Here is a 12,115-nt window from a genome sequence, read left to right as displayed (position 1 = left end):
AGAGGCCATGCCTGCCCTGCAACGCGTAGGTGCTCGTGCTTTGGCCAAACGTGGACGGGAAGCCGGCTCTGGCCCCCAAACACCTGTTTCCCTCATGCCGAGAAACGCCATCAGTGATGGGGCGCAGGCAGATTTTGCCTGTTCGGAGCTGAGCGAGCTCATCCCACCTGCTGCAGGACGGCACCTCAACACCCCACGGGCCACAGGCACTCTGCCTCGAGGGTCAGCACGCACCGACACTTGAAAAAAATACTTGGGGTTTTTCCACACAAACTAGCCCAGAAGTCGTAGGTCGTGCGAGGGAGTAGGCAGTCAGGTACAACCCAGCCCGCCGCGCTTTCTCTCACACCCCGGCCCGCGGGTACCGAGTCCCTGCCGCGGGCTGCCCCAGCGTGGGAGATGGGTGCGGCATGGGCTTGGCTGGGGCGGGCACGGCTGAGGGACGGACGGACTGACGGAGACGGGTCCGACATCGGCTTGGCTGGGGCGGGCCTGCCCTCGGCACGGCTGAGGGACGGACAGACGGACGGAGACGGGTCCGACATCGGCTTGGCTGGGGCGGGCCTGCCCTCGGCACGGCTGAGGGACGGACGGACTGACGGAGACGGGTCCGACATCGGCTTGGCTGGGGCGGGGCGGGGCGGGGCGGGGCGGGCCCGCCCTCGGCACGGCTGAGGGATGGCCGGGCTGATGGAGGCGGCGCTGAGGGAGCGGGTTTGAGCCTCGGCGGCTCCTGTCCGCTGCTGCCGCGGGGTCCGCGTCAGTTCCTGCCGCCGGCCGGCGCTGCCATCGGGATCCGCCGACCGGCAACGCCGCCGCCATGAGCCGCAGCTACAACGATGAGCTACAGTACCTGGACAAGATTGACAAGAACTGCTGGCGGATCAAGAAGGGCTTCGTGCCGAACATGCGTGTGCGTGGGAGGGGGCCTGGGTGGCCGGGGCTGGGGTCGGGGGAAGGGGCGCGGGGTCGGGGCGGCCCGGGCACAGCCGGGCGGCTGACGGCTCTCCCCGCAGGTGGAGGGCGTTTTCTACGTGAACGACCCGCTGGAGAAGCTGATGTTCGAGGAGCTGCGCAATGCCTGCCGCGGCGGAGGTGGGTCCGGCGGGGAGCGGGATGCGGGCCCCCTGCCCCGGGGGGTGGCTCAGAATCAGTCGGTGCGCACAGAACCGAGTCCAGCCGGGGACCGAACGCTCCCATGCCAGCCAGGCCACGGCACTGAGTGCCACGTCCATCCTCTCATTGAACGCTTCCAGGGACAGTGACTCCACCACCTCCGTAGGCAGCCCGTTCCAACGTGTGGAATTTCTTCACGCTTTCCGTGAAGAAATTTCTTCTAACGTTCAAGCTAAACCTCTCCTGGCACAGCTTAAGGCACTTCTCTTGTCCTGTCACCGCTGCCTGCGGGAAGAGGCCGTGTGCTGTGCCCCGGGGCGGTCCCCGCACGTCCCTCCCCGGGCCCGGGGGGTAGGCGGCGGGGTCTGCAGAGGCGGCAGACAGGAGCGAGTTCCCGCCGTGCGTGCCGCGGCGGCCCGGGCAGCGGCACAGGCCGTCACCGGCAGGCTCTTCATATCAGATCAGAAGTCTTGTCAGTGGCTGACTTTTTTTTTTTTTAATTGCCAGTGTTTTAAACAGTCTCTTTAGAAAGTGTTTTGTTGTGGTTATCATGGTAAATTATCAAATTACTTTTCAAAAAAATCTTTTTCAGGTGCGGGTGGCTTCTTGCCTGCTATGAAACAGATTGGGAATGTGGCTGCATTGCCTGGAATTGTTCACGTGAGTATCTGCTTTGAAAATCTGCTCTTTTTCTGTTCCCATTTTCCTGAGATTATTGTATTCCAAATGGGAACTCTCTCATGAGAAGAGGTATGGGCCAAAGTTCTTCTCAAGGCAGTTTGTGTGTTAGGAATGTGTGTCTGAGTAAGGAGTGCTTGCAAGGGCAGGCTGCAAAACTAAGTTGTCAGAAAGGGAAGTAGCCACTTGCTTCACTCCTTGTCTTTTGAGATATAGCTGTTCATGCTGTTTCACCTTCTTGAGCCACCTTTCCGCACTGTTCATACTAACTGCTTGTTGGTTTTGAATTGCCTCTGCTCTGAAATACATGGAGAAGTGTGGAGAGAACAGGAGATGGTACTGTTGTCTGTCTGTATTATTGTTACTGGCCTCATGTGAGTAGTGAGCCTTCACATGCACTCAACATTGCCTTCTTTCATCCTGTGCCTTTTTGGAAGCAAAGCATCAGATATAATGATGCAGGAGGAAAATGCTTACCTGTGACTCTTTTCAAGAAGTGCGAAGTACGATGTGGAAATTATCCTTTTCACATTCAATATTGCTTATATTAATAAGGAACAAATAACAGATTTTTTTTTTGTCTCTTTTGGCAGAAGTTTTGAATTTATGGATGCAGTAAAAGGTACATCGTGCTGTTAAATGCCTTAGGGTCATGCCAAAATGGAGTATGGTAGAATAGTAACAACCTGCTAAAATGGGAATTTTGGCTGGTAGTTTGTAAAAGAGATGCTACAAGCATGTACATATTCAGGTCTTCACTTTTTATTTCCAAACCAATGATTTCTTAGTGATGGCAAGGAGAGGCAGAGGAAGCAAATAATCTCATTCAAAAGTACTGTTTACTTCAGTGTGTGGTAGCACTTGAATACATAATGAAAAGTTCAAATTTCTGGTAACGTTCTGGGTATTACGGGGTGTTTGCTTCAGAGATCTGCTCTCTGCTTTTTTTGAATGTCCTGTAAGTGCAGGAGATCAGATCCTCACCTGAGTTGTGTTCACTCCACCTACATCTGAACATCCTTTCTCTTTTTGGTATATTTTTTTGCAAGTGTGACAACCACTGCCACAAGGCAAAGTATAACCAAGGCATCTCTGCAGCACTGAGTTTCATGAAGCTTTAAAATTGTATTTCAGAGATCAATAGGCCTTCCAGATGTCCATTCTGGTTATGGATTTGCTATTGGCAATATGGCTGCCTTTGATATGAGTGATCCTGAAGCAGTGGTTTCACCAGGTAAGGATGACTGACTTAACCTGCTCTGAGAAATATCTGGGATGGCATAAAAATACTTTTCAAAATGGCAGGACTTTACAGTACTTTACATTCAGAAACAAAGCAAAAAATATGAGAATTTTAGGGAGTTAAGGGGTGCTTAATTCTTGCACTTAGAATCTTTATTCTTTATGGAGCAGTTAGTTACACTGAAAACAGCTAAACAGTACAGGGAGAGTTGCCCTTGTGTTTGCAGCTTGGACTTACGATATCCCTCAGTTTTGAAGTCTTCTGAGGATATTTTTATACTTAAAACATGAGCTTACAGTATGTCTGTCTTTTTAGTAAACACCCAGATCTCTGGTTACTGACAGATTGAAGCTTGTGTGGTTGTCCGGGAACATGATACTCATGTTTCAGTTTTGCTTTGATCAGTTCAAGTGTTCCTGATTGACTCAGACCCAAGGTCTCTTAGTTTGGTATCTCCCCTCTAACATTAGTAATACCAGAACCTTCATACTAAAGGTGGCATGACTATATTTCACATTTGGTGTTGCCATATAGAATTTATCATTATAAATAGTAAGAGTTAAGTAAAACACCAAGAACTGAAGTTTAATATTCTTTGTAAGTAATAGTTACTTCTTATAACTTTATTATTTATTCTAGTGAAGATTCAAAAACAAACTTATTTTTGGGGATTGCTTTCAAGAACATTTTACATTAGGGAGCCATTCTAAGATCTGTCACTTTTCTTCTGACCTTAGCCAGCAGAACAGGAACATTCTCTCTGCTTTCCATGGGCTGTGTGTTCTGTAATTGTGTCCACTTCTCTTTGTCAACTTGCTGGAGTACCTTTGTAAACACAGACCCCGGAGGCAATTGTACAGCTTTGTCTTGAAGTCTGAGGCTTCATGTAAATCTGCTAAAACAGCGCTTAATGCAATTCTGCTTTTTTTCCCCCAGCATTGTGTCACAAGAAGAGGAGTGAGATTACAGCATTCAGTACATGCTCCCTGACATGGCTTTTTCTCCACTTGTAGGTGGTGTCGGCTTTGACATCAACTGTGGTGTGCGCTTGCTGCGGACAAATTTGGATGAAAGCGATGTGCAGCCGGTGAAAGAGCAGCTCGCCCAGGCTATGTTTGACCACATTCCTGTTGGTGTCGGCTCCAAGGGTGTCATCCCCATGAATGCCAAGTAAGAGAATGACTTTGTGCACACATCACTAGAGGGGACACCTCTGTTGTTTGGTTTGATGCAAGATTTGTCAGTAGGAGACTTAGGAAAGGAAAAGTAATTTTAAAATGCCTTCCATTCTTTCTGCATAGGTGCTTTACCAGGACTGACATAATCATCAATGCACAGTCAGCTCTTTCTTCCCCCATTTAAACCCCTTAAAGGTTCTTGCTGGGTTCTCATTTCTTCTGGCAGCAAACTTCCATGAACATAAAGGTCTCTTTTGAAAGGGATGAGAAATAGGATTATAGATAGGATATTTCCCACCCAGCAAAGAGGAAAAAGTGATGACATACCAAAAGTTAATATATCTGTAGAGCTTGACTTTCATGGAGTATTAAGAAGCTGGACTTGTTGTTAGGAGAGTTGGGGGCTGAGCATAACATAATAGAATAATTCAGGTTGGATGGGATCTTTTGAGGTTATCTCGTCCTACTCCTTGCAGGAAGTATCTAAATCTAAAGTTAAGTCTTAAAAAAAAATTGCGTCAAATTGCTCAAGGCCATATCCAGTGGAGTTTTGAGTATATCCAAGGATAATCATCTTATGTAAGTGTTTGATAATTGTAGGGATTTGGAAGAGGCCCTGGAGATGGGTGTGGACTGGTCTCTCCGAGAGGGCTATGCCTGGGCAGAGGACAAGGAGCACTGTGAGGAATATGGAAGAATGCTACAGGCTGACCCCAACAAAGTCTCTTCAAGGGCAAAGAAAAGGGGCCTGCCTCAGGTAATGTTATGTTTTCAGAAGGGCTGTGTATGCTCCCAGGATTCAATTGTAAAGGTTAGAGAATAGTTCTCTAATTCAGTGTCTTTTTTTGAAACTCTGTCTAACATTTGTGGGCAGGGGGAAAGGTGAGATGGTGAGGTCAGTTCTGAATAGTTCTAGACAGAATTGCAGCAGAAGAGAATAATACTGGGTATACCCAAGGTCCCTGGGGCCATTGGGTTTTCATCTGTTAACACCGGCTACTGGAAGTTATATTGGGTGGTATTTCCACGTCCAGATGTATTTTGTTTTGGAGAGATGGGCACATTAATGTTCAACTTTTGTCCATGTTTGCTCAGCAAGTTAATAGCAGGGCAAGAAAAGATATAATTATAAATGGAACTAGCTCATAACTGAATCACAGTTTAAGAGTTGGTTTTCATTTCTGTATATGTAGTGTCTCACTGCTTTGTGTAGAATAATTTGAGATGGCTATACTAATGGTACATTTCTAAAGCTTTCTTGTATATTCTTGATATTGATATTATTATTTGTTAATTGGGATGGGGCAAAATTATAGCAATTTAACCTCAAAATAACGTTATGTCCCCAGTTTTCACATTTGCTTTGCAAATACATGATCATCTGTTACAGAGTTGAAAAAAATCGGGCTTGGAAATGGAATATCTTGTCTTAATCTACTGAAAAGTTTTAGGTACCTAATTAACAAGATGTTGTAACTTCTTTGTGGAGGTATAACCAAGTATAGTATATAACCAAGACTGTCTGCTTTGTCTGTACAAACTGAAGATGAAGTCTCAATACTCTATACTCTTCCCATCCGGGCCAAAGTGAGTTGGAAAACAGTGGCAGCACAGTCTGTGTGTAGATCCTGTCTCCTTTTGTTTAATTGCAGTCTTGTTCCAACAGCACAGGTGTAGTTACAAATTTGAACAAAAAAGAAAGTGGTAATGCGACTGTGTTCGACTTCCTTCTGGTTTACATGGGGATCTTTTTCCCCCAAAAAAACCTTTTCTAAACCCAAAACCTTGCTGTAGCAATGTGCCCTTTCGCCTGTTGCTGTAGCTCTCCCCTGTGCTCCCAGAGGCTGCTTCCCCTGCCCTGTCTGATCAGTGTCTTGTGATTGGCAGCTGGGGACCCTGGGAGCCGGAAATCATTATGCCGAGATCCAGGTGGTGGATGAGATTTACAACGAGTATGCTGCCAAGAAAATGGGCATTGACCACAAAGGGCAGGTGTGCGTGATGATCCACAGTGGAAGCAGAGGGCTGGGCCACCAAGTTGCCACAGGTATGATCTGACTGGTGTAGCTGCCTGGACTGAGGTAAACTCCTCAGCATGGTCTTGTCACTGACAGCAAACTCCAGCACCAAAGAGCATTTCTTACAGTGCAGTTGGTAAGAGCATCCTGAATTGCCTGGTTAGCTGTTACCTGTTTGCAAACAATTGATAATGTTCTGCCACAGACTTGCTTTTGCATTTGAGAAATAGCCTTGGGCTTCACCACTGGACAGATGAGTTCAGTTTTAGACTATAAACTACAGACACCCATGTTAATCTCAAAGATTGGAGCAGAATTAAGAAGTCACTTTGACTTACTGTTTTTATTTTTGTAAATACTGTATTTATTTTGACTTACTGTGTTTATTTCCCAGATGCACTGGTGGCTATGGAAAAAGCTATGAAACGGGACAAAATCATAGTGAATGATCGCCAGCTGGCATGTGCCAGGATTGCCTCTGCAGAGGGACAAGATTACTTGAAGGGAATGGCAGCTGCTGGCAACTATGCCTGGGTTAACCGCTCTTCCATGACTTTCCTGACACGACAGGTAGGAGCAGAGTTGTCTGTGATGCAGATATTTTTGCTCCTTCATCATAGATATAGAGAACAAAGAGTAGTTGCACTATTTAACTTAATTTCATTTTTATGTTTCTTAAACTTTTTTTTCTGGAGAGACTTGCATAAAGCTGTAGTCATGACTATCTAAAACTTCTCAGCATCACTCGATTGTACTTGGCAGAAGCCACTTAAGCAGTGTTTTTGAAAATGCCTTTAGCTGGAAAAAGAGGATACTAGACAACTGGGGGTTTTGTTGCTAAAATTGGGGGGGTTTGTTGCTAAAGCCAGCTTTTCAGGGTTGCACAAATTTGCCTAATTGATACCTGACTGTATTACAACAGGAAGCTGCCAGTGGGCAGGGAAACAATCTATGCAGTCCAATTCTGTCATTATCAGCATTGTTGTATTCAGTTCTACTGTGGCTGAATTATGATGATCTTGTATCTCACATCCTGATTTGCTCTCGTTTCAGGCCTTCGCCAAAGTCTTCAACACAACCCCAGACGACCTTGACATGCACGTTATCTATGATGTGTCTCACAATATTGCCAAAGTGGAACAGCACGTCGTGGATGGGAAGGAGCGGACTCTGCTGGTGCACAGAAAGGGATCAACCAGGGCCTTCCCTCCTCACCATCCTCTTATTGCTGTTGATTATCAAGTAAGTTTAGCTTTGGGAGAAGGAAATAGAGAGTTTTGGATTGCTCGGACCATTTTAGGGTCCCTAACAGATACCTAAATGCTGTTAGTTCATTTTTTAAGGTTACAACACTGGAATCCTGGTGGGATGGCAATATTCAGCTTGTGTGTGTGTTAGATCTTTGGGACGTTGAGCTCCTCCTTCTGCTCCACACCCAAAATGGTTGGAGGAACATGAAAGGAAAGAAGTCCTTTATGCCAAGGGCAGGATTCAGTGGTTTGCCTTGTCTGTCTGTTGGACACAAGACTTTTGATCTACTGGTCTGCATCTTTCACTGCAGTTAGTTTTCTAGAATCCGTGATTCCAGGGACCTGAGACAACCAGGGATGCTCTCAAGGAATGTTTATCTGACCTCCCTTTCTGGAGATACAGTTCCTCTCAGACTTTTATTAAGAATGAGTTTTTTCAGCTTTTTCTTACGAATGAATGCTTTGCATCCACAGCTGACTGGACAGCCCGTTTTGATCGGTGGCACAATGGGCACCTGTAGCTATGTCCTCACTGGCACAGAGCAAGGCATGACTGAGACCTTTGGAACTACTTGCCATGGAGCTGTAAGTTAAGTTATTTCAGGGAGGGGTTGGGGTGAGAGTGTCACCCAGAGAAAAAAGTTGTTGAAGGGTCATCCAGTGTGTAATTCATCTGTTGGTCATACAAGTAGAGAGTAGCCTTGCCAGTAGTCCCTGCCCAGGAGAACTGCAAGGTAGAAGTCTTTGTCCCTTACTGAGTAGTTGTGACTACTTCTGCAGAAAATGTAGGGGATACTGCTTTTTATAAGGCAGATGTTAGGATGAAGATGTGGAGAATAAGTTCCTTTTACCAAATTCTGCTATCTCTGAGCTAATGGGAGGGATTAACTATGCTGAGGCTGTCTATATAAAACTCCTCAGTAGTTAAGAGAAAGTATTTCCTCCCCTGTTACTCACAGTGTGAGACAGTCGTTGAGGAAGAGAAGTATCTTCCAGTCAATTGCAAGTCCTGAACACTGTTTGGTTTGGGTCAAAAGACACTTGCAGACAAGTGTGTTATACAAATGAAACTTTCCTAGCTATCATACCAGAGGGGTGATTTTGCAGGAGCTTGTGACCTGAAGACAAAATTAATTTCCTGTATTGAGGTTTACCGTGGTCTGTGCTCTCAGTCATTCTGTGTTTGCTTATAATGCAATAATGGCTTTTTTTGATAAGAAAGAGTTTTGTTTTTCCAAACTGCTACAAAAAATAGAACTAACAAAACTGTTGGCCTAGGGTCGTGCACTGTCTCGAGCCAAATCTCGACGTAACTTGGACTTCCAGGATGTACTGGACAAGCTGGCTGACATGGGCATTGCCATCCGTGTTGCCTCTCCCAAACTGGTCATGGAAGAGGTGAGTTTAGTACTTCATTATCTTAGAAGGAAAAGGGGGTCTTGCTTCCTGGCTGAATGATCCTCCTTGGCCTGTTTTTTTTGCAGTGTTAAGCAATTGCCAGTACTCTAAATATGCAGCTTGTGTGGTTTTTGATAGAGCTGTCAAATGTTTTGGAAAATGGTATGAAGTGTTCTCTATCCTAAAAGCATGCTGAAAGGGGAGATGCCAGATTGATAGGTTTTGTGGGGTATGTTTTTTCCTTTCTGCCTGGTGATAGGGATAATTGCTATCTTTGTGTGAGCATCTACAAAAGTAGCTATGTTCTATGGATTTTCTTCTTGAATGATGTTTTCCCTGCTTTAAATTTACCTTACACTGCAGCTTTCATGTAGATTAGTGGCAGCTTGAAAGATCCTCTTTTAAGATGAACTCCCATATTTGCTCAAGAAGAGAACCCTGAATGGTCAGAAAACTTTGAATATTATGACTTCCAGTTCCTCTGCATTAACATGAACATGCCTTTTCTGTTCACAACCTCACTCATAAAAGTGTTAATCATTTGGCACTTGGCACATGTGTTTCTGGGTGTTGGTGTTGTATGAACATGTTGATCACATTAAAGTCTCTATTTAAGAGCAGCTTCCTTGTCAGAATAGGGCCCAGAGGGGCAAGCTCTAGAGTTAAACCTTGACTACTGTCACTAAGGGGCAGTGAAGATAAACGCTACCTATAAAGAAGTTGGAGTCACTTCCTACTAGATAATGAGGCTTGACACTCTCACATGCTGGGGCACAGGTTATCTGAAAAACTTGATTAAAATAGCTGATATTTTATCTGAAATATGATGAGAGCTTATTTGGAAGGCTAAGTGTCTTACAGATTTCTTAGATACATAAGGTGGACCAGATTCTCAATATGTTCACCTGCTTCTACACCCTACATTCATTTATATAGTTATTTTTGTGAAGAGTGGCTTTCAAAAGCCTACACCTGACCTTTTTTTTTTTTCCTCCAGGCACCAGAGTCTTATAAGAACGTGACTGATGTGGTTAACACCTGCCACGAAGCTGGCATCAGCAAGAAAGCCATTAAACTGAGACCTATTGCTGTTATAAAAGGCTAGGAGCCTACAACCCACCGACGTCTCCAGGCCTTACACAAAACTGACTAGAATTACCATCTTCCCACACCTCTTGGACTCTGTAGAATGCTCAAGTATCACATTCCTGTTCTGGAAACACAACAGCTGAGGATACACCTATTTTTAACCACTCCTAGCCATAATTAATGCCTCTCCTCCTTGTTACATGGCATTCTTTTCTTGTGAGGACAGGGCAAAGAAATAAGTAAGTCTGATTTTTGTGTGCAGTTCTTTCTCCATTTCCTTGCTCAGGCAGGACTTCAGACTTGCCTGAGTTGTCACTAAGTGCTGTGCTGCTAGACCACCTCCATCAGTGAAGGTGGTGTATGAACCAGACCTGCTGTCGCCACACCTGAGTGCCTGGAGCTTTTTCTGCATATGGAAGTACTCTGATAGAGTAATGCACTTGTGGGCAGGGAGAGGCTGTCCTGTTTGCAGGTACTTTTATGCATAGTCTGTACTGTTGCATGTTTTGTGGCAATTGGCTGAGAAATCTGGAGTTGGGAGCAGTCTTCTGCTCAGGTTGAGAGGGGCTAGTTAAGCTTGGGACACCGTCTTACCCCAGCCTCTCCCACTTAACACAGCACCTGGTAGACTTGGCTCAGGACAAGTAGGCTATCCACAGTCCTTTGGAAAAGCTGAGTAGAACTGAGTAAGTTGCCTTGAGAGGTTTTGTTTGCCTAGTAAAAGTCGTAACTTAACTTAGAGATGTGCTAATCCAACATTTTAAAAAGCTCTAAGCATGTGAAAGTTGGGTTGGGTAATGCTGCTCACTGTGTCCTGCAGCCGTGATTTAAGGGAGCCCAATTTCAGGGTCAGGCCCAGTGTGATGGGTCTTACAGTGTTTCTTTTACATTCATTAACCAAGACTGGAGGGGAAGCTGACCATCCCCATGGATCATTTTGGGGGGTTACAATAAAACGGGAAGATGGATGCGGCAGTGTATGTGTCATGTTTATTCTGTGTACTTAAAAGCAGACAACAGACATTTTAGCCATATACGAGCCTGAAACGCATTGCGTTTTGTGACTTCAGATGATGGATCTTGCAAAGAATGTGCAGATGGCAGAATTCTTGCAGGATGCAAGGAAGGGCTATGCAGTGCTGTTTTCCCAGCTCGGTTATGACAGGAGTGTGGTGGCTGTGGCTTGTCCTTGCCGGCCGTGCTGAGCCCGCCTCGCTGGACGGGGATCGCACCTGCCTGCAAGGCTGGATGCCGGCACCAGAGGGCGGCTGGAGGGAATCAACACCCCAAAGCAAGAGTGGAGCCCTGCCAAGGACTCGTGTAAGGGGAGTAGATAGTGATTGATGGGCTGCAGTGCCTTTTGATGAAACATCCCTTTAAGTTCAGGATCTTAGAAGGCATAATGGTATTTCGCTGTTGTAATCACTTTGTTCCTACGAGTTTCTTAGGTTCAAATGCTGTGTTTGTGCAGGTTCAGCAGCAGCACCTACGTAGTTATAGGCACTGCTGTGAGTTCTTGTGGGTCTGAACCTACAGCTTCTTGTTTCCCTCTCCTTTCTCTAGTGGAACAGCTCCAGATTACTATTTCAGACGTCTGAGACACACTTGCTGAATTTAAATCATTTCACCTAGAAATGTGAATTAGCCTCCAGTGACTGAAAGAAAAATTGATCTCAAATCTTCTGCAGAAGTCTATGTTCCTTGCAGAAGTTTTTGGCTGTAAATATTTCGGCTTCTTTGATGTGGAATGTCAGGGGACCTTTAAAAAATTCACATTTAAAAATAAGCATTTCACAAACACAGTTCTCCTTTCAATTTCTTCTTACCCTTACCATTAAGGGACAAATTTAAGTTTTTTACAAGCAGAGATCATGAGTAACATGGAGGTGCTGTCATATGGATGGGATGTGTGCCTTAAGTCCTCTGATCATCAGTGTTTATGCATTAGCAATAATGCATAGAAGAGCTGTCAATTTTGGTTTCCTGTTACAAAGCTACTATTAGTTTTGGTTATATGTTGTGCTGTATGAAGTCAATTGCTGGTTTCCTAACCACCTAAAAAAATAAGGAAAAATGTAAGATATCTTCGATTTCTTTGTTTGATTTTTTTCTCAATTCAAGTCTGGCTTTTTTTCTGCAAATAGG

The 12,115-nt window shown here is 45.1% G+C and overlaps 2 protein-coding genes across 2 annotated transcripts; one reads left to right on the top strand and one right to left on the bottom strand.

The window, feature by feature from the left end:
• Positions 1 to 312: 312 nt before the first annotated feature.
• Positions 313 to 822, bottom strand: LOC136290345 (cornifin-A-like). The gene has a single exon (XM_066184691.1). It carries the CDS (start codon positions 820 to 822, stop codon positions 313 to 315), a length of 510 nt encoding a protein of 169 aa, XP_066040788.1.
• Positions 726 to 12,104, top strand: RTCB (RNA 2',3'-cyclic phosphate and 5'-OH ligase). Its single transcript, XM_066183995.1, has 12 exons — positions 726 to 913; positions 1,017 to 1,095; positions 1,709 to 1,776; positions 2,929 to 3,028; positions 4,051 to 4,207; positions 4,816 to 4,972; positions 6,103 to 6,262; positions 6,628 to 6,803; positions 7,287 to 7,475; positions 7,958 to 8,068; positions 8,762 to 8,881; positions 9,879 to 12,104. The coding sequence occupies exons 1-12, from the start codon at positions 821 to 823 to the stop codon at positions 9,984 to 9,986; spliced, it is 1,518 nt and encodes a 505-aa protein (XP_066040092.1). The 5' UTR covers positions 726 to 820; the 3' UTR covers positions 9,987 to 12,104.
• Positions 12,105 to 12,115: the final 11 nt, after the last annotated feature.

The sequence above is a fragment of the Chamaea fasciata genome, unplaced genomic scaffold, assembly GCF_029207755.1.
Source record: "Chamaea fasciata isolate MVZ Bird 193981 ecotype frontalis unplaced genomic scaffold, bChaFas1.0.hap1 SCAF_5, whole genome shotgun sequence".
NCBI lineage: Eukaryota > Metazoa > Chordata > Aves > Passeriformes > Sylviidae > Chamaea > Chamaea fasciata.
The sequence above is the reverse complement of the archived record's forward strand: the minus strand, read 5'-3'. Positions and strand labels throughout refer to the sequence as shown.

Bases quoted from the DNA above. Each gene is read 5' to 3' on its own strand.
- LOC136290345 (XM_066184691.1), bottom strand. From the start codon at position 822: ATGGCGGCGGCGTTGCCGGTCGGCGGATCCCGATGGCAGCGCCGGCCG.
- RTCB (XM_066183995.1), top strand. From the start codon at position 821: ATGAGCCGCAGCTACAACGATGAGCTACAGTACCTGGACAAGATTGAC. The intron at 1,777-2,928 runs GTGAGTATCTGC...ATTGTATTTCAG, and splicing joins CATTGCCTGGAATTGTTCAC to AGATCAATAGGCCTTCCAGA. The intron at 7,476-7,957 runs GTAAGTTTAGCT...TTGCATCCACAG, and splicing joins TTATTGCTGTTGATTATCAA to CTGACTGGACAGCCCGTTTT.